This window comes from Falco punctatus, assembly GCF_963210335.1.
Source record: "Falco punctatus genome assembly, chromosome: 1".
NCBI classification, from domain to species: Eukaryota; Metazoa; Chordata; class Aves; order Falconiformes; family Falconidae; genus Falco; species Falco punctatus.
Window position 1 is genome coordinate 77,084,093 of NC_137580.1, and position 25,378 is coordinate 77,109,470.

Here is a 25,378-nt window from a genome sequence, read left to right on the forward strand (position 1 = left end):
ACTAAAAGCATGTTACTGTTTTTCCTTAAACCATTTTTCATCTGTCTCTGAGCAGGCTACAATACTTTTCCAAATCTGGTACCAGGTACAGGTACGGGCCCTGGCTTCTGTTAGATGCTTTTTTGATACTTCGTTTGCTTCTCCATTTCTGTCTTGGATGGAAAATCTGAAGGGTTTGGGTCTGTATTGTTTTCATCTTAAAAGTCTTCAGCTGCATGATTTTAAACTGAACCCAGTTCATACCTTAATAACTGTACTTGGTTTTGTGAGACAGTATGATCTAAAAATAGCAAAACTAGAAGACAGCAGTGCTGGAGTTCTGTTCCCAGTTTTGCTGCTTACTTGCTCTTGAGCCATCTATTTGCATTCTTTTCCCAGCTAGAAAATGGATCCAGTCTCTTAGACCTGATGCAGGGTTAAGTAATGTCTGTAAAGGACTCTGAAATCTTCTGAGGAAAGGAGTGGCCGTGAAGTTAAGCAGAAAATTTTTGAGGGACCACCTGTGTGGCTCTCTGCCATCCAACCCACACACCTTTTTGGCAGTCTGCCGTGTGGCCTGCTGGGGAATGTATCTTCCCTTGGCATCCAAGCCCTCTGGCAAACAGCAGAGGAACAGGCAGAATCCCAAATCTGGTGATATTTTTTTCTAGCCACTTTGTTCTTTGATCACATTTGTTAATGCTGAAAATCTTCTGTTGTAATTTGTGCTGAAATCTATTCAGGGAATGCACTTTGTACAGGAAAATGAAACAAAATGAAATACATGTCATACCATTAGGCATGAGGAAGATCTTTATTAGACACAACTGTCATGTACAAATTGCTCATAAATCCTCCCAGTTGGAGCATGTTAAAGCAACGACCATTATGTTCTTTATTTTTATTGTCTTGCCGCCTTTACTTGCAGGCCACCCTTTTCTTCCTTCACAGGCAGAAAAATATAGCCTATATCTTCTACTGCTTTTCTTATTTGCAAAAGTAGCCATGATCTGCCCAAAACAGGGAACTAACCTTTGCAGATGAAGTAAGCAGAGAAAAAACAGCACACATGATACTCATCTGTCTGTGCACTGACAGACTTATGCATGCTGTCACCATCCACTGCCATGTGCACTTCAGTCAGTCTGCCACAAGTTCTTCAGCTTTACCGCTTTAAAGTCATGCTGCTAGTTAAAAGTACCTGAGTTAGAAACATGTGTACAGTTGTTAGTTTTATCCTTTTGGAAACTGTAGCGCTTCAGTTCCTAGGCAAAGCTCAGTTCTCTTGTGAAGGGAACACCGTAGATTCAGAAGCATTTACCCTCACAGTGACTGAGAGATTTGGGTGGGAGCTCCCGTTGTATGGAACATGGGTCTCCCAGGATAAAGCTTAGCTTACATCAGATCAGAGCTCTTTCCTGTCATCTTCAATTTCTGAGTTGCTTCTCCACAGGAGCAGCTCTGCTGCTGGTATGTGGTAGAAGGATGAAATGTTTTAACTGCTGTGTTAATTAAGACCATGCAGGCTACATCGCTGTGACTGCTTAGAAGAACATAATGTGCAGTTTCATGATGCTAAATCCTACTGCCAAAATGGGTAGTCTTGGCTGACAGTCTCTTGTGACCCACCTTTTTGTGCCAGCTCCTGCACTTGAACTGTCATGTAATCAGCTGGACCAAGCAAATGATCCGTCTGGAAGCAAATTGTTTTTTCCTTTTCCCAGGTTATTTTCAGTGCACAGGTACGGCTGGCCATCTAGAAAATGAGTGCTAGCACAGGCGCCAGGGAGAGAAAAAGAACATCTCGTCAGAGGCAGGGTGGCATTACCCTTTCTGGTAGTAAGGCTGGGTAGGACTGGTGGAGTTAATCGTGAAGCTACACCCCATGGGAACCTTTTCAGGTTGCAAATAAGAAGAAATGTGCTTATCTCTCTCCTAACTTTGCGTGTCTACTCTGGAACGATTTCCCAAACAGGCAGGTCTTGTTTGATAGCCAGGTTACACCTTACGTTAAACATCCATTTTTGAAGCATATTGTGGCTAAGCTGTGGGCAGCTCCCTCCCCCTGGATGAACATTCTCTGTATATGCTGTTTTTAGGTTGTCCATTGATAATATAGAAGCAGAGCTCCACTCGCTGTCTTTCAAGGCAAGATCTGTTAAAGAAAGCATTCGGCGAGACCCAAAACTCTTTCACCAAATGGAAAGCTTTCTCCAGGTTTGTAGGATGTCCATGTTAACGTGTTACTGTTGCCTGAATACAGGAGCGTTCCTCAACTGAATGTAATTTGTGTGAACACATTAATAAACCGGAGCATTGTTTTAATATGTCTGCCCTGTCAGTGGTACAAAGGTGTTCCGACTGTATGCTGTTTGTCGAGTGAGAGTGTTGGAAGGACTGTGTTTTTACAGGGAGGGATACTGAGCGTACGTTGCCCAAGGCTTGTTAGGCAAGCATGTTTAATGCCTATGAAATGACTGATGAAGATCAGCAGTTAAAATATAAGACAGTTTGGACTGGTCGCTGGTTTTGTACGGCGCAGCTGTCTAAAATATACTGTCTGCATGTCACGTTATACTGGAGCACATCAGTTCCAGCTGAGGCTGTGCGATGCGTAGAATCCTGATTGCTGGGTGACTGAAGAGATGTTTTTAGAAGCTGGAAGGGACTGCTTTCTCTACTAATTTACTCTTAGCACAGAGCATATTATTCTGAACCACACCATTACTTCTGGGTGGGTTCTCCTTTTCTTTTTTAGTATTGCACTGACTTTATAGACCTGAATGTATATTTACCTGAATTTGTACACTTAACTTTGGAGCAGAGTTCTTGGTGTTTTCTGAGTACGTGGTGGTGCCTGGAGAAATACATATTACACTTCAATTAAAGGATTTTTTCTTTTTCACGCTACAGATAATTATTAAAAGTAGGAGAGAGCAGGTGTTGATCTGGAACTTAACCCACCCTGATTTTCAACTTGCAAATGTAGTTAATAGTCCCGTAGTTTTTCAGGAGATGAGAAGTTGATGAAGGAGGGGGTGGGGGGATAAGATTGAAATACCTGTCCTCATTCACTCTGAATTGTTGGCTTTTAGCCATTGCACCCAGACTCTTTAATGTTAATGTTCTAACATGTTTGGGATTTTTTTTTTTTAATTTAATAGCTGGTTTTATGTAACACTACAACCTTGTTTAGGCCACATTCCAAAAGAAATGTTGGAAAAAATCATTTTACAAATGCATACCTTACATAAACGCTTCCGGTTTTTGTTTCTAAATTACAGTTGATAACCGAGCTGATTTAAAAGTTAGCTTTGATTATCTCATCCTTGTGAATAAATTACTGAAATATGTGGGAGGAGCTCATTTTCTATGTATGCTTTTATCAATTGTCCAGTTCATCTTCAATTCATCTTTTTATTGGGTGTGGTTTTTTATGTTGGAGGTTTTTTTAAGGCTAACAAGTAAAATTAAAATTAACTTTTTTCCCAGGTTACTTTAAGCCACATGTTGTCTCAGATCTGGGACTGTGTAAGGATGGGAGTGAATGCCTGGTGATGCAGATAGGAGAGGCAGAGGGGCAATTGCTGAAAGTGTTTTAAGCAATTCTGCTGCTCAAGGTCTTACCATAGCCTTTTTCTCTTCCTCTTGAATCTTTTTGCACTAATCTACTCAAACCATGCCTACATAGCTCTATACTTACGATTCAAAGTGCTACTTCATGGTGACGTTTTCTGAATGTCTTAAAATATACATATTTCTAGCAGTTCCTTACCTTTCTGACATGAAAACCTTTTTTTATTGTGGTCTAGGGTCAACTTAGGAAGGAGTTAATCCTGTGACATACATATATGAATTTATCCATGTGGTTTTGGGGGAAAAGTAGGGAGGAGGAATTAATCTGTTTATGCTTAGTCGAAAGTTGCAGGGAGAATAAGGCACATGAAGCTTTCAAGGGGCTCCCAGGTGGTCTGTCAGTGTCCTAGTACAGTCTTTAATTTTACTCATCTAAAAATCAAAGTTCAAGGGCTTTTGACATTTTGCCTGGTTTGGATCCTAGTCACTAGAATTTACGTTTTGATTGATCCATTTTCCATAACCTTCCATACTCACTTTGCTGAAATTACATGTTTCCTTTTGTTAGTAGGAGTTGTCCTTCAAAGTGTTAATTTCCTGGGCTCTGTAACAGCTCCTAGGTTGGAACATGCATTTCATTAGTTCCCAATATATACATGACCTGTTGTCAATTTAATTTTCCTGCCTGGTTCATGCCATATCTGTTTTTTTGCTACAGTTTGCTGTAAGACATCTAAAGGAGCTTGAGCACCAGAAGCGAGAATTACAAAAGGAGGGAAATGCTCTCATTGACTTTTTCTGTGAAGATAAAGAAACTATGAAGTTGGATGAATGTTTCCAGATATTTAGGGACTTCTGCGTAAGATTCAACAAAGCTGTTAAGGTAGGAGCACTGAATGAGATTGTCACACGTTTGACATGGATATTGACTCACATTAATTGTTTTTTTCTGCTTAAGGGACTTATATCTTGTGGGGTTTGATGTATTTGCTCAAATGGCTACAGCAAACTGCCCTCTTCTAGGCATTCCTTGCCAGAAGCCAGGTGGGGAGTGGTCGTTCTGCCCAGCCCTGTGGCAGTCCCGCTGCTTCCCATCTTCTGCAGGCAGGCTGGACCGCTGAGGTGGTGTGTCGAGGTGGTTTGTTGGCCTCTCCTAGGTGGGCTCCTTCCTCCTCTTTCGGCGAGCAGGTGGGTGGCTGGGAAGCTGGGCAGTGAGGCAGGTAGCACAGGCTTTCTGGCTGGCGCTCGCTGTTTACGCCTTGGACTGGTAACGCTGGGTCACTGGAAAGGCCCTGAGATGTGGTGGCCCGTGATACAGACATACCAGCCTGAATCAGCCCTGGCTCAGGCTTCCACTGCCCTCCTTCACGTGGCTAGACACGCTTTGCCAAGTGAGAACTGTGTATTCTTTGTTCTTTCAAATGCTTTTTTGTGGTGAAAACTCAAGAAAATGAAAGAGGCCTACAGCACCAAGGTACCTCATCCCCAGCGTGACCATTCGTTTGCCAAGTACCCCGAATTGGTTGCAGACAATTTGGGAAGTAGGCTGAAAGGAAGGAGCGGTGTCAGCATTGGTTACAGTTTTGGTTTAGCAAAGTCTGGCTGTTGTTACAAAATAGGGTGAATTTGATGGATCCACACCTTTATCTTTCTGCCTTATGCAATCTGCATTTGACGGCGCTTTGTATAAGAGCTTTAGACCAGAAAAGAGAGAACACTCTTGATTTGTAGCAGGCTGAGGAGATGTTCAGCTAACATGCCTGTTGCACCAGTCACTTACCTAACCTTTACCAACATTATACAAATATATAAAACCAGATGGTAGTAACTATTCCAGACGTTTTAGTGAGAGGTGATTTCATGCATATTTTCGTTCATATATGTTTGGGACTGGGAATTTAATTCATAGTCACACATTACAAGTGCAGGTTGGGACAGCTATTACTTGGAAGCCCAATGGGGATCTTCCCTCCTCTCTCTCTAGTAAGTAGTTACACTCTAAAAATGACAAATTAGTCTCTTACTTGCAAATGTTGAGAAGATCAGGTTACTGGCTGTTTTGTGGGGATGAACCTCTGTTCCTATGAAATTAGCATAACAATTCGGAATAAAGATGCAGTTTTGACAAATGAACGTGATGTGTGGACAGCACAGCTAGCAGTCTGGAAAGATAACTCATACCACAGTGGCCATGTGCACATACTTCAAATGTTTAAATATTTTTTGCAATTTTTTTTAACATGTGTACATGTGCTTAAAATAGATATTTTCATTTGAATAAAATATCTTGAAATATATTTTGGGTGAGGTTAAAATGTTCTGTGTCTAATACAGAGTATGATAATAATACCTGCAACTATTTTAAACAATTTCTCTTTACAATGGGATATTTAAAGTTGAGCTTTTGCATTTGGCAAGAATTCATTCTGTAATTCCATACCTGTGAAAGAAAACTCCCTGCCACAGAAGTTTTTCCTGAAATGCAACTGTTTTTTTCTTTTTCCTTTCTTAGCTGTTCAGGTTTCTTAGGTCTAATGCATTTTATCTTTCAGAGCTCAGTGTAGTCTCAAATGCACTTTAAGAGGTGTAGATTAACCCATTCATCAAAAAGAGCTTCAGCATTCAGCTTTTGTTTACTGAAAGCTTTCAGGCAACTTTTTCTAGCTGTGCAGCTCTTCTGTTGTCACAACAATGGGAAGATCAAACTAGACAGTGCTTCAGACAAATATAGGTGTGTTTTTTTAAAAACAATGTGTTACTGCTCCAAACAGATTTAACAATATGCTGGGAAATTATGTAAATTTTTAATCCTCTGTCAAGACTAGCCTCCCCCTTCTTTCTCTTGCCACAGCCGTACTGGCTCTAGAAGACCAGGTTTTCCATTTCAGAAAATAACCTGGAAAGTTCAACCAGAGGTTCAGCTAGATTAAATCGGAAGCCTGCAGGTGACAGTTAAAATGATATTCACAGTAATCCACTGCTAATGATTTTAGTAACGAGGTGTTACTGTGTTGTCTTTCAAACGCAAGCTACCTCTTCCTATGGCTTCCTGAAGAAAAACTCCTCAGCCTAGCTGCCAAAATCTCCAGCTTGCCCTGGGCAACTTCTGTGCAAATAGTTGCCAGTTTTTGAAGCCAAGGGTGAATGCAAGATCCAAAACTGGAATGAGGCATTGATTAATGGTCCTTGAGTGGTGTCAGCTGATGTCTAAGTAATGATCAAGAGGCATTCTCTTAACTTGTCTGTTTTCTTTCATATGCAATTAAGCGTTGTCTTTTCACAAAATTTTCAGTCCCAGGTAAGTAGCACCGTGTAGAAACTGAGGAACAATGGCTGAGGAACCATTGCAGTTGTTAGAAGGGAGGATGGAAGGAACACATAGGGTGTGCGCTCATCAGAGGAGTGCATCTTAAAATATGAGTGTAATGATCAGGTAGACATTTACTCACCTGATTAAAACTGCCAGCTTTAAACTCGGTGGGGACTCGAAGCTCTCCATCTTAACAGCCGGAACTCTTTGGCCGGACTTGACACCTGCTTGGCTTTGATATGTCACATTCTTGGTCTCTGCAGGGACTTGTGCATTTTTTTCTTACGCTGACCAGACTGATGTATTGCCAGCATTAGCTATGCAGGGAGCTGCTCTCCATAGGGTTAATGGTTGCAGGTGGGGGTTGCCATGGTGATTTCTTGTGTGTGTGTGTATTGGCGGGGGGGGGGGGGCACGGAGAGTGGTAGCAGTAGGAGCTAATTTTGATGGGAGGAAATAAAGGGAAAGATAAAGGAGTGTGACTGGTTTTCATGCATAGGACACTGTCCTCTGAGGCATGTATTTATGCTTTTCCTCATCAGGAAAACAGGGAACGAGAGATCCAGGAACTTCATAGTCTGCAAAGGCGGAAGGAGCTGGAGGAAAAGCGTCGATCCTGGGCAGCTGGAGAGCTTGGGAGCTTTGGGCGGAGCAGCAGTGAAAATGACGTGGAGATGCTGGCCAAAAAGGGACTTGAAGAATTCCTTCCCTTCTTGCAGCAGAGACCTCAAAGCCCTTTGTACAGAAACCCCAATTCTAGACGCTCTCGACTTTCTTTGGGGATAACTGCAGACAGAGAGTTGCAGAGTTTCCTGGAAATCTCCAAAGATGAGGATCCAAACAAGTTTAACAGCCTTCCCCGTGCAAACGCCCGACAAGCAAGACCAAACGTAGCCTGGACTGAATCCAAAGAAACGAGAGATCTCAACTTAAATACCTTGCACATACACCAACAGTCTGAAACCAAAGTAGAAGGTGGTGGCCTCCTGCAGGTGCCTCCAGCTCAAGCCAGTCACTTCAGTGGCTCAGCCAGTCCTGGTGCCCATTACTTGCAGAGAAGCACCGACTACAACATGCACGCTTCCAACGTGTCCTGCGAGGAGTCCACAGATATAAATGCTCTGGCCCTTGCAATTGAGGAGCGTGAACTTGTTAAAGGATTACGTAAGTTTGATATTCAAGGAGCAAAGCCTGCAGAGGATGCACCTTTGATATATTTAGAGGATGCTGGTGGACCAGACTTGGAGACTCTAGATGATATAAGCTTTCATTCCCTTAGCACTGCCGATGATGACCTGCCTCCAGCTTGCAGAAGTTCCAGAGAGGCCAACGACCATAAAGCCAAGGCAGTGGGTTGCAAGAGTGAAGCTTCAGAACCCAGCAGTAGCAGCCCTGTGTCTATGGATACAAGTGTTTCGGGAAGTAGGGAAGACGGGCCGATGTTCTACGTGTCGGATACGACAACTGACTGTTCTTTGACGTTGGACTCTGAAGAGGGAAATGATTTTAAATCAGCAGGCAATGAAGTAAGAAGCGAGGCTGGTAAAGCACACTTTTCTGGGAATGGTGCTCAGTACAGTGCTAGAACGTTCTTCTCAAACCTCAATTCTGCTTCTGCCAAGGATCTGTCTCTTCACACTTCTGCAAACAGTAAGGATGATGCCAATAGTAAGCACACCCTTCCTAAAGAAAAGCCTGTAAAAAATAAAGACCCAGCAGGACCAAAGAGAAACTCTCTAAAAGATAGGTCTCCAAGCTCCACAAAATCCAGCGGCACTCGCCCTAGCCATACAGCTCCTTCCAGACCTGTAAGAACTTTGAATGCCTCTGAGAATGAAAGTATGAGGAAAGTGGTGCCTATTTCTCGGTCAAACAGAGCACCGAGCAGCATGAAAAAGCCAGAAGTCAAGCCAGCGCTTCGTGAAGCCAGCACGGTGGAAAGCCGGCTGTCTCATCGCAGCTCTGTCAGAGGCACAACAGACACGCTGCCAAGAAGTCCTTACAGGCATAGCATGTCGGTAGAAGAGCCAAAGTTACAACGGGGCACTGTCACCTCGAGCAGTGCTCATTTTGAGAGGGACAGAGTCTCTCTCAAGAAGCCAAGCTCTAAACCTGTTAGGAGTAATGTCAAATCAAAGACAGATGAAATGAAGATGTGTCGTTCCAGTGTAAAACCCCAGACCCCTACAGATGACACCAAGGTTGCCACAGTCACTGTTCCCAAAACACCATCCGCTGTCCCAAACTTTGCGAGGAATACAGTGGCTTCTTCTTCAAAGCGTGCAAAAGTAGATCTATCCTGCTCATCCAAACCTCCAACCATCACAAGGTCTATGTCCCAGAGGCTGCCTAAAGCAAAGCCCGTGGCAACCTCTGATGATCTGAGTCCAAAGGAGAACAGTGTGAGTACCTTAAAGAGAGCAAGTAGTGCCAGAGTGGTTGGGAGAAGCATCCTGCAGGGAGAAGCTGTCAGCACAGCTGCACCGAAGGAGCAGGGAACAGCGGAGAAGGCCTCTCTCAAACTGAAAGATGCAAACCGGACCACGTTTGGTAAAATACTGAAGCCATTACTGAAGTAAGGGGGAGGGGTTTTTGACTCTTGGAATGTGAATGCTTCTTCAAGCACTGGATGTCTGTGTCATGAAACTCCTCAAAACAGTAACATTGCCGATAAGCAGCATCATGTGCTAGTTAAAGTACGGCACACCGTTGGAAAAGGGCAAGTTCTGGTCTAAATCCTTTTTTGTGAATTTGAATGTATTTGAAGCTACTGTGATGGAATGTGAGCGTAACAGCAAATCTTGTGTATTTGTCATACAGAAGGTCACCAAAAGCCAAAAAGTTAAACTACAAGATGAAACACGTGACAGAAAACATGGATAAAGGCCAGTTTTTGTGTACATAAGATTCTTCCCGAGACAGTAAGATTCTTCCTAAGACAGCCTTTGTGCTGGTCGGTTCCTTATTTGATGTCAAAGTGAATCCTGTGGAACAGTACTGAAAATGAACTTAGGTGATTGTGCTTTCCGTTGCTTTCGATTCCTTGGATTCAGGAGCTCTTTTTGCCTGTTCTGAAGTCCATTGCTGGCAATTGGACAGACTGGGAACGGCTGGCCAAGAAACAGCAAAACGAGAGGTTTGCCATTTGTGGCTGTCTTTAACCTCACTGAAGAATTTCTAGCATGTTTTATGAATGTATATGTGTGTCTGGAGAAGGCTTTCTGCTGGGCAGGAGGCTTGTTCTCCAAGAATGTGGCAGCATTGTCTTGCATGCATAAGTAGATACGGCTGGTGCTGCATCGAGTAGCACGGCTGGAGGCTGTGCCTGTTGGAATGGCCATCTGTAACCATTGGGATGATGACTACTGACTTGTTTCAGTCACAAGCAAACTTACCAGCTTTTGGCCATACAGAAGTGCCATATATTTATGATACATATCAAGGATGTTTGCAGTTCAACTCTTGAAGGCTGCGATGTAGTGCCGAGCACTTTCATACCATTCCATGTTTCCACTGGTTTATCTACTACCAAATTACTTGAATGTTGCAATGGCTCTGATTGAGCCATTAGTTTCCCTGCCACCGCCGCCTCCTCTCCCTCTCCTTGTCAACACGAATATTTAGCATGAAACACACAGCTTACGCATGACAATGTTTTTTAGACTTCCTTGGTTGCTTCAAACGTGGTTTTTAATGTTTAAAGACTCTAAAGGATGAGTTAAACTAGTATTTGATAAGCTTTTTACAAAAGAAAAACACCTCTTTTCCTGCAGATACAAATTTTAACTCCTGTCAGACTAAGGTACAGAGAACGAGGGAAAAACTTGTTCAGCATGCTGTACATCTTCCCAAGGGCAGTGTCTGTAGGTGGGGAAACTGATCACTGTTCTCCTAAGCATCTCGTTTAAAAAGTTGCCTTCTTATTCACTTATGAATGAAGCCTCATTTAAGAATAAAATAAAAAAATAAAAGGAAAATCTCTTTGGATAAGTGGCATTGACTTACTAGCGGTAGATCTGTTTGTCTGCTCTGTCCCTCAGTGCTGGGAGAGCGTAATTCAATGAGAATGAGCCCCATTTAATTGCTCACATGCTTCTCATGGGCTAGTATCAGGGACACTTTGTGTTTTGAATTTGGCAAGAGGCCTTTAGCTCTTGCCCTGTACCAGCAAATCTTGGTGCAGACATCATACCCAAACACTGTAAAGTATTGCACAGGGCCTCTTGTTTGAGTCTGTCCCACAGGGAGAATTTATATAGCCCACTTTTCGGCAAGGGTAAGTTTTTGATTGAAACCCTATAAGCTTTTTGGATACAGCCTCCCTTGTGGGTTAGATACAGAATCATCCCCCTTGTTTGTATCTGTGTGTGCGTATGCACATCTGCAAGAGCAGATGATTGACTTTTTTCCTTTAACAAAAAAAAAAAAAAACAACAAAACCCAAAAAAATTTTATTGGTAGCAAGCTTGAAAAATAATTTAAATGTGTTTGAAAAATGTAAATAAATTTCTATAAATCTGTGTAAAAGAAAACTGAATGTATTTAATGGAACATTTATACATTTCGGAGTAACTCAGTAGCTTAATAAAGTTCCCGTTTACTGGGTATGGAGTTTGTACTTTCTCCTTCCTGTTACACTCTTGGCTTTGGTCCTGGAGATCTCAAGCAACTGGAGTCTGGGTGTTGGTGATGGTGGGAAGGTCCCAAAAGGAAAGTCGTTAAAGCAGAAATCCTGGCGTTTAAAATGCTAGGTTTGTTTTTATACTGAAACATACATTTTAACTTTGGTTTCTGAGTATTTCTGAGGTGGGACTTTCTGCCCAGGTTTGGGTATGACATGGAAGGCATTAGGTGATAGACGCAGTGCTTTGTCTACACGTTGTATGTTGTGGCCAAGACAAACGTTCATGGCACTAACAAGTCTGGATCTGTCGCTATCTTCATGCCTTTTAGCTTAGCACACTTTATTGAGAAATCCTGGTTTACAGCTCCCACAGCTTTGGAAATAAAGAATAGCCTGTTTTGCAGGAGCAGGTGGTGACTTTTACACTGCATTTCCGAATTTTTCAATTTCGCCCCATTCTGCCATTATTTTTCCTTCTTCACTGCGTACAAAAGAACATCTATTCAGCAGAAAAAAGTGAAAGCCAGCCAGCCTCCTTGTCCTCGGGGAGCACTTCCCCCCCTCTGCTATGGAAATGATTTTTGGACTGGAATTGCTGCTATTTGCAACCTTGTTTTAGCCCCCGACTTTTCTTGTTTGGTGAGTGTGTCTGTGCGGAGCGGCAAGCACCTGCTGCCTGCCGGTGCCGAGTGGAACCAACGTGGGAAAGCCCTTCACCAGCAAAAGGTGTGTCTCCAAAGTTTATAGCTTTTTTTTAAAAAAACTTCATTCTTATTTCAAAAGGGTTTATAATTACCAATTCATTATTTAAACTACCAGCTGTCAGAGACAGCGGTGCCCTGTAGGTTTAGTTTGCCGCGTCATGCAGTTTTCCCAAACGCGACCAGGCCGCGGGGCTGACCCAGCTGCAGTCACTTCTGAAGGAGAAACCGAGACCTTCTCTCCAGCTTCATTCTTCTGATGGTCACCAAGGGTGTCTCCTGCCTGTGGTGGCAGTGAACTGGGGGGAGCCCAGGGGGGCCGAGAGGGGATCTGGAACCGCGGAGCTGGTCGAGATGGAGCGATAAGGGAAAGAGCTGTGGGAGTAAGAGGTGCTGATTCATACTTGGAGGAATTTAATATTCACATCTCATGTGGGAACCGCATACAAATGAGGGGCTCGGTGCATCCCTCATTACAACAGCTCATTAAATTATCAAGAAAGACAGAAAGAGTTCCCATCACACCTCCCACAGCGTACAAGCCCGGACTATGTCATTCAAAATAACCCATCGGTATCTTTCTCATCTTGGGCTACGTCTGCGTGGACAGATGCAGACAGCCACGCGTTGGCTCCGACCGAGCCACTGCAGGCGTGCGGTGGGTTAGCTGGGCGCTGACCCCGGGTTCGCACAGCCTGGCTGTAATGGCCGAGCTGGGCTGGGCTCACCACCTCTGGCTCGCCATGTGCTGACCAGGCCACGCCGCGTCCCCAGCGCTGCCGCAGAGCCCCGGCTGGCTGCCCCTGCAAAGACCTGCCCTCCAAAAGCCGTCGCCGCTGCTGCGACACGTGAGAAGGCGATGCCTGCCAGAGGGGCCTGGCCTAACGCGGCTCCTTTCAGATTTGGCCGCTCAGTGTTTTCCATTAACTTGATACATGGTGTTTACATCCTACCGCTGCCAGTGCCAGAGATAACTGCCTTGGGAACAGCTCCCTACAGGTATTGTTAACAGCTGCTGGAAACAAAAGAGTTTGTTTTAGTCACATCACTATCTAAATAGCCAGAAGTACTTTTTTTTTTTTTTATTACTTCTAAGCCAATATTAAAAAATCTGTCATGTTCTTCCTGGCTGAAAGATCCATTCTGGAAATCCTGCATGCCGTTAAAGCTGGTGAGCAAATATCCTTGCAACCATAAAAGACACTGAGTTGAAGGACGTGTGAAGGTTCTTAGTGCAAGAAAACGTGTTTCTTTTCCCAACGTGTGATCGTGACCACCAGCAATCAACTGCTTGCACTTAGAGCTAATTGCTTCCAGCCAGCAGTTGTTCCTTGCCATATAATTGGATTCTGTGTCTTTTCAGGGTGAAGGCTGAGCTTGCAGGATAGGTGCTGCCTCAGCTAGCAACTTGCTCTGGTTACAAAAAAAAAAAAAAAAAGAAAAGGAAAAAAAAAAAAACAAAAAGGAAAATCTTATTAAACTCCAGCTGCTGCTGCCCTGCCTTTTAGCACTGAACCACTGGGGAGCACGGAGGGAACAGGCAACACAGGCACATGGACTTCAGGGGTGGCGTTGAGGGTGAGGTTTGCAGTGGTCAAGCAAATGCTCGGCATGGGCAGCCTTGTCTGCACGGGGGGAGAGGGAGAGTTACACGCGTGTCTAAGACCGTTCATCCCATCTGAAGCAGAGGCTCTGGACAGACTCCCTTTGAACGGGGAGATGTGTCTTCTGCTTTTGATCAGGTCTGAACAATAGCTCCTTTTTTATCCTCCTCCATCCTTGTTTATTGGGAAGAGGAGAAAAAAAAGGCAAAAAGCCTTTGATGCCTCTTTTGGGGTCAAGTGGAGGAAAGATATGAACTCTACCTACTTTTTTTTTTTCTTTTTTTTTTTAAACAATAGGACTTTGACTGATAATTTAGAGCTGGTAGCTTCAAATAACTGCTGCTGCACAGGGGCACCAGATATTTTTAGGGGCTGCAGTGATCCAGCAACCCAAGAGGCATAAAAGCAAGAACGCTGTTCAGCTCCAGAACACATCCAAGTGACTGTGTCCTCTTTACTCTGAAATACAAATCCTAGCAACTCAATACAGGCAATGTTCGTTCAGGCACCTGAAAGGAGCTGGATAGAAAATGTTTGATTTCACTTCTAAGTAATCATTTACAATGAATTTTATTTCCCATTACTCTTCCATTTCATTGTCACTAAAAGGAACAAAGCTACCTTCAACAGAGAGCAGCAGAGCAGGGTGGGGGGGTGCAAACCCGCCACCCACAGCTGCATCGTTTCCCTGATGTGTTCTCCTTTCCTGTAGGGTTAGGGAAAGGAATGAATTGACTGACTATGTGCGATTTTGATAGTTTCTTCAAAAAGAGTAAGATTTGACATGTTTCTGGTGAGTTTCTTCAAAAAGAGTAAGATTTGGCATCTTTCTGGTGGGCTAGCACACGTTCTGGGAAGGAAGTGAGTATATTTCTAAGATGGATACGTGCGCAGTAGGTGTTACGAATTACTGAAGCCCAGTAACTGGTGTGCAGCCTATGGAAATGAGGGAAATGCGCATAACCGAAAATGTGATGACGACAAATGGGTAGGAACAATTGCAGACAAATTTTCAAAAGCCATATGGGTCCTTGTGTCTCTATCATTATCGCCCTCGCATTTCCCCGAGTGTCTGGTGTTTCTGGCAGGTCCAGGTGTAAACCACAGTCTCCAGCAGCAGTTGGGACTCCCCTGTGCTTCATTCCGCTGAACCCCCGCAGAAAGCATCAGGCTGAGGACTGCTGGAGCTGCCTGAGTTCTGGAGCTGAAAATAGGACGTGTCACTAGCTTCGTGCTTGGGTTTCTGGTGTTTCTCATGCAGCATTCTAAACTGAATCAGACATATTCCCTATGCAAATCTTTAATCTCCTTTTTTAGGATGAAAAATGGGTGTAAATGTGGTTTTGATTTTCCCCCACCCTTTTACAGCTGTATTTGCCCCTTTACATCTCATGACCACTTCCTCCCACTCCTGTTTCCCCTGTTACAATTTTCCATCCTCCTCTGTTAAATTTTCTAATCTCCACTAATAACTCATCCCTATTCTTTATCTTCTTTTCATATGGCAGTCTTTCTGTACTCTTCTGTTCGCTTCATCGTGCTTTCTCTGTTTCTGGACTCCAGTGGCTGTTCCGCTCCATCGTTTGCTTTCTTCTTTCTGCCAATGCAAGCCTTTCCCCAAACGTCTCGTCTGCAAAATCTGCAAGCTGAGACTTTTTGCTGCCAGCTTCCAGTAAGATGTGGGAGTAGAGCAACAAAATGGACTCGGTTTTTAAGGTTTACGTGTCTGTATTTTGCAGCTTTGCCTTGTCACTGTGAACGAGTAGCTGGAGGAGGCTATTACCAAGCAGAAGTGCATCTGTGCATCTTTTCTATACGCACGTCGCTCACCCCCTACGCTGAGCAGCCTACGCGGGGGCAGGAGGGGAAGCTGAGAAGCTGAGTGCATGAGGTGATTGTGCAGAGAGAGGTGGGTGAGAAAAGTCTGTTCAAATAAAGGTGTGAGTAATTTAGCTTTGCGGTGTCTAAAAAGCCCTAATGAAAGAGTGTTGATGACAGCTTAAAAAGCCGTTTGGCGAAGCAGTTCCTAACCCTGCCCATAATTGTGGTACCACAAGTGAATGGATTTGTGCAGTCAGTTCAGGGCCATTTCCCTGCGCATCAGAGCAAAATAATTGTATTATTGTTTCTTAAATTAGCATGTAGCTTTTCATGGTGTGGGTTAAGGCTCCAGCAGAATTTGGTTTTCTCTCATAGGGTAAAGACTCGAGACATTTTTACAATAAAGGACGGCACTCGGAAGCCCGAAGGTGGCTCTTGGAGGATAGGTACTCCATTTTCCTTCTGCAGGAAGTGACTAATCGCTGCATAAAGTGGAGAGCGCTTGGAATGCACGCAGAGTGTATTTATATAGGCTATGCAGCGTTTATTGCTGCAATACTTGGTATTCATACACGTTCTTTCTAAAAAAACCCTGAATCCTGTCTAAGACAGCCATTCCTCCTAGGGGTTTATAGCCTAAGCCATTGAATAGCTGAGGTGAGAAGGCACCTCTGGAGGTCACCCAGCCCAGCCTCCTGCTCCAAGAAAGGCCAGCTTCCCACATAGCTCACCTTGCTGAGGGCCATGGGGTGTTGTTCTTAGCACACAGTGGTTCTAAGAGCAAGGCATGTGATTTTGCTACTGAAATAAGGGTGCTGAAGATGGAAAGACACTAAGGAAAATGCTGGTCTTCTGTAGGCTATAGCTCGAAAAATGTTTGCCACCAAGCCCAAGGAATACATTGCAATTTTTAATGCTAGTCTGCCATAGGCAGCTGACGGTGTCGTGGAGTCAGTAAAGCAAGCAAAGGCAGGATTTGGGAAAGAAATTTGAAGGAACCCTCAAAAGCAGGAGGGAGCCTACTGGGTGCAAGAAAGAAAGAAGTTTGTGGCTTAAGAGAAACCAGAGAAAAAAAACCCACTGAAAGTTGCAGAGGCTTGTCATAAAGGGTGAGCACTGGCAGTTTGGTTGAAGAGAGAGGAGCAGAGGTGAGAGGTGTTCCATAGCCAGGCTGGGAATCGGTCCGGCACTGTTACCCTGGGTGCTGGTGAAGGTGGGCAGCTGCTGGCAGCACCATCATCAATCCATGGGGAACCAAGGAATGACCCTTGTGAGCTCAACACTTCCTGGTGGAAGTTTGCTTACCATCTTCTTAAAGGAATTAAGGACCAAATAGAATAGTAAGTTACAGTAAGTCTTTCCAGTAACTAGCTTGTGTCCTGCAGGACGGGATGCCTGTTTATGCACGTACAGGTAAATAGCAAGTCCCCTGAAAATGTGTTACTTCTGATGCATCTCTTTTCTTGCAACATGGCCTTACTAATGAAGTCAGCACCCCCACGCTTACAGGAGAGCTGCTGTGGTCATCCCAAGTAATACAAATGCGCATATTGAGTGTGTAAAGCAGCAGCTAACTAGTAAGCCTAGCAAATATTTTTTCATTGCAGCAAAATACTGCCTAGGTTGCTCTGAAGGATTCAATGCAATCTGTTGCCAGAGACTTGTAACTCAACTGGATGGAGCGTGGGCTGGATCACATGGCAGTTCCTGCTGGTGCTTTTAGTGGCCTCTGCAATGCGTGAGACCTGTTCATACCCCAGCAGGGACGGTCCCAGATCAGAGCTCGTGCTCTGAAGGATCTTGTACTGAGTAAGGAGATGCCTATAGGGAAAACATGAATGCTCAAGCCAAACCTCAACCCCTGCCCTCCCTGTATGTACCTTGCAGTAGAAGTGTAACTAGTTCTCACTGACCACTTGGACCCACCAAACAAAATAACTGGCCAAAACCAGACCCCTGCAAGACAATTTATAGATGAGTTTCCAGCTGAAGATACAGCACAGAGGCAGGGATGAGTGACTGGGGGTGGCATGTTAGCAAGGGGAGCTTTTTTAAACTATTGTGAGAAATATCCCTCAAATCACAGGCTGTTCTTCATCTGCACAGCCAGCAGAGGAATGAGGCCACCGGGCACAGCCCTGTGTCCGCGGGGTCCCAGTGGCCGTGGTGTCCCCAGCCCCCACAAAGGCAGTATCTGAAATAATGTGAAATGTGGCATAAGCAACCCGTGGGAGAAGGGCATGTGGAAATACAGCAGGAGATATTTTGTAATTGTAGAAGCAACCAACAGTATTATAAAAGAGTATAAAGCAGAGATCTGCAAGAATGTGTAGCTTGAAAATTCAGCATGAATTGGCAAAGTGAGTCCGTGGCTAATGACAGAGGTCCATTGTATGATCAAGTCTAACCTCTTGTTTAATGAAAATACTTCTCTGACTGTCTCATTTAAGCTACAGTAAATATCTCTGAATAAAATGTCCAGCCTTAATATAAAACATTTTAAATGACAGAGAAGTCACCCCAGCCTTTGGTAAATAGTTTGAGCAGATAATCAAGCTCTCTGTTTGAAACTGTCATAGTTCTTCTAGCACAAATTAGTTGGGGTGGAGTGTCTAATTGCTGGTAACTGGATCTGTTACAATGCTGTGTGCCAAACTAGCGAGCTCTTATTATCGGATTTCTGCTTCTCAGATTAAGCTATTGCAGGACAGGAGCTGTGATGTCCCTCAGTGAGGACCCGCAGTGGCTCTGGGGCCAGCCCATGCCCTGGGGGCAGTGTGGGGTGCAGAAATACGTGGGAGAGGGTGTCCCAATGTGCTTCTGCTGCCGGGCTGGGACTTGAGACCTCATTCTCAGCAGGGCACAGTGGCTTTTGGCATCGGGGGCAGTTTTCCTGCTCATGGGTACTGGCTCTTGGCCTCTGGCTGGTTCCCTGTGACTACGCGTGCCGGAGGCTGCCCTGGGAGAGCGGCTCTGGCCGTGGGGCTGCCCCTGCTCAGCAGAGACCCACAGGGGCCGTTTAGAAACCCGTACAGCAGAGTTCGGTTTGATACAGAGCAGAAGCTCTGGAAGGTTGGACCTGTGTTTGCTGTGGTGGTTTCCCAAACCCACCCTTGGAAATCCAAGTTTAGCTCTGTCACGTTAAAAATGTGACTAACAAAAAGGACTCATTTCAGAACTACATGTTGTTTAAATGTTTATTTTCAACTAAGCATCCACTACCTGATTTTACAATTACAGAGCCCTAATGCTGCTGGAAATCACCAGGGCTGGTTTTGCTCAGACCTGTTGTACTCGCTATTCCTTCCTCCCTGATGGGGCCAATGTGGACACTGACAAACGCTATGGACTCACCCCTTGGTGCAGCTGCAGCTCTTCGGCCTTGTCCTGCTCTCCCTTAAGCTAGGAATATTTCTTTGTTAGTAAACCTCTCTTCCTCTCCACTTGGGATTGTCTTGAGCATTCTGTAATTAAGGAGACGGTGGTAACATGTAATGATTCCTTTACTGACATCCTTGAAAAAGGGAACTCTGACTCTGTCCCCTCTTCTCCTGGGTTTCATTCCCTCCTTCCCTTCGCTAAGGCTGACAAGGTGCCTGGAGCTATTCTGCAGATTAAATGGTGGTTGTGCCACCTGCGTCTCAGTTGACCTTTTTTTGACTGTGTTGACCATTTTCTCTATTTTAAGGCTGCCTTTTAGAAAGAGGGGACTCTTTTTTTTTTTTTTTTTTTTCCCCCTTTCCTTTTTTCCCCAATGTTTTTCCTTTTTTGAGCCAGCGTGCTCTGTGCTGCTCCCCAGTCACTCCTGTTCGCTGCACCACGGAAGCGAAATGTCTCTCGGTCGAGCACGACACCTCTGCTGCAACGCCTGGAGGAGACTGTAAAACAGATGGTCTCATCCTGGGTCACTTTTCTTTATTGATGTTATTGTGGAGCCCCGTGCTATGGCAACCGAAGCAGTTGTACTCTCTGGGGCTGGGGTAGGGTGGAGGGAGGAAGGACTCTGGAGCTGCCGTTTGGGCCCAGCCCTGCTCCAGCAGCCGCGGCTCGGCTGGCGCCCGGCCAGCTCGCTGCGGCGCGGGTGTTTATCCAGCGCGGTTGTGAGTCATGGGTACCATGCTCCACCAAAGCCACCTCTGGCAGCTTCCCCATGAATCACTGCAGCCTGAGAAGACTTGCAGCAATTCCTGGGCCACCAGAAGGATGATCTCATTGCCTCCTGAAGGAAATAAGGATAAAGTCACGTGGAGCTGTGCCCTCAGAACCGGGGGAAATGGCATCCCAGCAAAGAGCTTGCAGGTGACCTGAATGGGCATGTGATTCAGTGTTGTGGGACCAAACAAGGCAAAGATCCTCCTTGCAGGGAAGGAAGAGACTTCAAGATACATACAAATAATTCGAGGTGGCACTCATAACAAAGCCTGTAAGGCAAGGAGGAATGATACGGCACAGGGTCCACAAAGAACTTGCTTTTAAGTATTCCTCTTTGCCTGTTTTCATTTACTCGCAGGATTCTCTAGTTGGTATTGCCTATCATGGGTGATCGCGATGTGGAGTCTGATGAAGTAATCTTTGCATACCATGTCCTGCCCATGGAGCTGAGTTACCTCGATGCTGGTTCAAACCCAGTTGAAGGATTTACTCACGTTTAACTCCAGCTGAAATCAAGTGCTTTTGCCTCTTCTAAAAACTTAATTCATGGCATTTTTCTGTTTCCATTGGCTTTGTCATTATTGCAAAGAGGTTGCTGATTGTGTTATTTCAGAGAGGTTGCAGTGTTTTTTTTCAGATTTCAAGTACAAAAAATAACCCTGTGCTTTTTCTCCTAAGACAAATCTTGGAATGGTATGAAAAGTGGTAGTTATTTATTTAAAACATTTGGTCTTGTAAAATCAAGACCAGTGCAGAAAATTGATAGTTCTTTTTTTTATCATCTTGAAACCGTACAAGGATGAGAATTTTACAGAATTTAAAAATCTACTCATGTCTTGTCAAGAAAGGCTAGTGGAGTGGCTTTAATGAAGCTGGAATTTGTGTCTGTGACAGTAAAGCAGCTCAAAGCTGCCCCTTATCTCTGCTGTGGGCAGCTGGAGCATAGGCCTCAGGAGAAAGAGAAGGAAACTTCATCCCAGAGATCCTGGGGATTTCAAGGTGCCACATCGGCTGGCTCTGAAGTGTGCATGGGGCTGTGGGAAGCCAGCGGGCTGCAGTGAGGAGCAGTCAGCGGGGAGCGGCTCCCACACGTGCTCACTCCCTGAGCTGTAAGTGTGATGGTGATCATCCCTCTTCCCGGGCAAGGCATCCCAGGTGCTAATTAGACAGTGCTGCCAATCCCCAAAGTAATATTTTGACAGCTGCTTTCCATTCCTTGTCTCTGTTAGGTGTATATTGGTGGCTAACCACATTTAACAGCGCGGGTTAGATAACGAAATCATTGGGCTAAGAGCTGATAGGACTGAAAAAAACGATCCCAGATGGAACTTCCTCGCTATAGATCGTCAGACCATACCACCAAAGCCCAGCCCTGCTCACGTCCATTAATTTTTCCTTCCCCAGGCCCGACACTGGTGTGTGTCATGGAAGAGCCTCATGAAAATCACAGTTGAAGATGAACATGATGGTTCTCAGTGGCACGTTGGTCCAAAGGTGTCAGGCCCCACATTTGAAGTACTTATGAAAATTGGCCTGGTATGTTTTCCTCCTTCCATTCAGCTTCCCAGTCTGGTTATAACATTTGTCCATCTTAGGGCAGTCCGATTGCTTCCCTAGTAAAAGGGATGGGCTGCTAAACTGGAGCAAAGGATCCCCCTGAACCTGCGGGATGCGCTGCATGACCCGGAAAGCTCTCTAATGATTTTGCAGGCGAGATGGAAACTATCAGATAAAAGGCTCTTTGCCTTTTCCAGAACAGCTGCTTTGCTAGTGCAGGCATGCATCTCAGCGTGGCCCAAGTCACAGCTGAAGCTCCAAGGACACTATTTGCACGGCCTCTGTGGATGCCAGCTCTGTTCTGGCTTGCAGGGTTTTAAGGAGGCGAGCTGCAATTGCAATGACATCAGGCAGCTGATGCCGAATTCGGGCTCGGTGAACTCTGAACGTGCCCGCTGCTTGGGGGTGAATCTGGAGCCTGTTGAAAGGACTTCCCTGAGCCACTGCACTCGCTTTTTTGAGTCATAACCGCAGCGTGCGCAGCGCTGCCCAAATGCAGCAAATGACACAAAGGCTGCTCTGAGAGAGGTGTCTCAACAGCTTTCAGTGCGATGTGTTGGGTAATCTTGGAAATACCAACATTTTCCTACAGAGCAGGTTTTAAGAGTGTGTATGCACGGGAAGGGGCACAGGGCAGTGGCTGCTCTCCATGTCTCACTTCTGCAGGAGCTGGAAGTGCAGCACCTGCAGCTGGTTCCCTAAGGTGGCCCTTGATCTCGCAAAGCTTTAGAGGTGAGGAGGTGGACAAAGGAGCTAAAATCTTTGAATCGTGGCTATAAATGGAAGAAGGTTTTTGAGCTGTTCTCTAGTGAAGCGGCTGAAAGCAAAAGTGTTTGGAAATGTTCTGAGTGCAGAGGAAACAAGTTAGTTATTGTCCCGCAGCTCTTTCAGGCCTGCTTTATGCACAAATATGGCCAAAAATCATTTTTGAAGAGCTACGTAGTGATGGGGAAGGACAAAGAAGCAAGAGCTGTTGGTCGGTTGCCCTGCCTGCTGGAGGGCAAAAGGAGCCCAGGGAGCCTCGTGCCAGGGAGGGGATGCTCTGAGGAGGGGTCGCTCCCAGGGGAACCCTGGGTGGCTGGAGGTGAAGCACAGCTCCTGTATCCCTGATACTCACCATCATGCAGCCAAAGGAGCTGCTCTTAGTCCTTCACTGGATGCCTTGAACATCACCTGCAGCCTCTGCACTGCCTGTGGTGCCACCGTTGTTGGTGTGTGGCAGTGACCAGCTGAGGCTGTGGTCTGCCGGGTGCAGGGGCTGGTGTGGCTCCTGCCTCTGCTTTATGCAGGGGGCATTGCATGGTGAGGGGCTCAGACCCCCCAGGAAATTTGGTCCCAGTCCCCCCAGATCAGTGCTCGGCCCTACAAGCTGGGCAGGGGCACCTTTTTTTCATGAACGGGAAAACTCAGTGTCCCCCAGTAGTTTTTCTTCTCCTCCATCTTCTCTCAGTTTATTTGTCACAATAGGCATTGTTAATGTTCATCGTGGTCCGACCCAGGGGTGCCTTGTATCTGCTAGGGACAACCAACAGCCACAGCCAAGGGTTCTTGTTTCAGAACCAATATCTGGGACTGTGAGAATCGCACATCCTAAAATTACCTGTGTGACTACCAGGGCTCCTTGCTGTCGGCGTCATTTCTTCATCGCTGCCACTTCAGCGTAGCCCAGCATCTGAACTGAGGGCTTCCTTTCGGTACGTGCCTGAGTTTAACTAAAATGTACCATGAGGCATCCAAAACGTGAATTAGAGGTCTACACAAAACGCTTTACAAGGCACTCTGGATGAAGGGAATGTACTGTACAGATATGGTATCTAACAGAAAATATTCTAAAGACCCTCCTTTGTTCAGAGTGTTTTACATCATCTGCTGTACACAGAGCTGTGCTGCTTCTCTGGCAACTTCTGATGTGCTGAGCTTTTGAGAAGTAGGATGCTGATGCTTTCTAGTGAGGATCCTGGCTCTACTGCCACATGTTGAAAATGAAGATTTTGCGCTTTTTTATTTTATTTTTAAAGAAAGAAAGGAGGAGGAACCTGAGGGGAAAAGCATGGGGTGTGAGACAAGCGAGACAAGCAGAGCCAAAGACATTGGTGGGTAGTGACCAAGAGGTGTGAAATGTCAGCAGGTAGGAGCAGGTGCCCAGCATGATTCCTTGCAGAAGAAGCTGCTCCAGGAGCGGTCGGGTTGAGGCATGCACCATGTAAGTGGTGAGCTGTTTGTCATTACTCAGGGGAGCAAGACAAATGAGAAATCAATTGAACATCAAACCATTGTTGCTGATTGCCTATGTTGAAAATAAATGATTCATCGAGTGCTTTAATTGCTTCATATGCGTGGCAAGGAGTTCCAGTCCTGATTTACGGACCTCTCCACCAGTCAGTCAGGAAAGTCTTGCTCCTACTCACTTTATTTGTGCAACAAACATCCTTTTCTCTTGGCATGGATTAAGCCAACCCTTACAAACTTTTTTTGTTCTGATTGTTTATTTTGCCTTTAAGTGACTGGTAATTTCACTCACATGGTGCTTTTTTTTTTTAGTTTTTATTTTGTAGCAGAGGAGCCCGGCAGGGATGGGGATGGCTGTGTGCAAGGCGCTGGGCTCTGTGCCAAGCAGGGCAAGTAGATGACCCCATCCCCAGAGATCTGCAGTCCACAGCGTAACATGGATTTACAGTGTCCACTGGCTGAATTAGTGGGAAAGGGGACCTTTGGTGACTTAAAAGCCTTTTGTAACTCCCCATGCGATATACTGTGGGGTGCTTTGTGCCTTGAAATCCATATGCCCTCTGTAGATAGAAACGGTTGCTCGCAGGGGTTGAAGGAGATGGTGCCTTCTCCCCGCCGCTGTGTCTCTGTTTACCCACCAGCCTGAGGAGGAGATGTTGGAGATCTGCCTCTGCTTTTCCATAGCAGTTTGATAGGGTCGTCAAAACAGAAGGGAAACAAGCGGGTGTTTGCTGTAGGTGAGGGGAGGGGATGGGGAGGGAAGTGGAACCCGGCTTGCACAACTGCTGGGCGGTAGCAGCAGGGAGAGGTGTGAGGAGAGCTGCAGGAACAGGGAGGTCCCCTCGGCTGGCTGGAGAGGGCAGGTCTCTGGTGGTGCTGGCCAAAAAAAAAAAGAAGGAGGGAAAAAGAAATTTGACAGTTGTCTCAGTTTATCAGGTGGCTAAGGCAGAGGCAGCCTCTCGCTAGCCCTGTGTGCCCCAGCCTTGCGAAGGGGGAAGCGACCTGCCAGTTGTCCCTTCGCCACCCGAGCCATGGTGGCTGCTGTCGCCCTTGGGTTCTGTGGCTCTGCCCAGGTCTCTCTGCGTACCCTGAGGCCAGGCTGCAGGGAAGCAGTGCCGGTTGTCTGGGGGGAGCCTTCTCCTGTCAAAAAGATCATTGTGCCACCAAGCTTGATCTGCCACAACCACAAGGGAGATGGTGACCAACAAACCAGGGCTGGAAAAGCAAGAGGGAAAAAAACTCGAACCCAAACAAAACCCAACAACAAAACAACGGCAATCTCTTGCAATCATTTGCCATCAAGTGGAGTCATAACTCAGTTGCCCAGGGGCTGATTAAGGATGGAGCCTGACGAGCCTTTCACTTGATACAGCCCACAGGTGCTGTTATAGGATGAACTGGATTGCAGAATTTGTCTGGCTAAGAAATAATACTTTTCACCAGGTTGTTTTTCAGCTGGATCATTTTTTTCACCCACCTCCTTGCAGCAGCGCTGGGGCTGGCAGGGTGGGAGCTGCAGCGCAGGAGATGGGAGCACCAGAGTGGGCAGGAGCTGCTTTTTTTTTTTTTTCTATAACTTCACACCATGGCTGCTGGGGCTTTGGCTGGCAGTACCTACATCAGCCTGACGTAAAGGGTCTCCAGCCTCTGTACACACAGGATTTCTTTGTGATTTGACTAACCGACTTGGCTCGGGCTACTTGGCAGTGAAACAGCTAACAGTGTCGCCATGTACATGTGTCTTTTTTTGGGTGATATATTTTTGCATTGTACTGGAAAGAGTTCATGTCCTGTGTCAGTCTGCTCAAGGGAGCCCTCATAAATG

At 45.6% G+C, this 25,378-nt stretch overlaps 1 protein-coding gene across 1 annotated transcript in view; it reads left to right on the forward strand.

Moving 5' to 3' along the window:
- FHDC1 (FH2 domain containing 1) overlaps window positions 1-13,274 on the forward strand; it is a 40,162-nt gene extending 26,888 nt beyond the window's left edge. The window contains exons 10-12 of the mRNA XM_080384731.1: window positions 2,079-2,196; window positions 4,274-4,438; window positions 7,408-13,274. Of these exons, the coding sequence (XP_080240857.1) occupies window positions 2,079-2,196; window positions 4,274-4,438; window positions 7,408-9,444 (2,320 nt within the window). The 3' untranslated portion in view covers window positions 9,445-13,274. The remainder of the gene's footprint in view (window positions 1-2,078; window positions 2,197-4,273; window positions 4,439-7,407) is intronic.
- The last annotated feature ends 12,104 nt before the right edge of the window (window positions 13,275-25,378 follow it).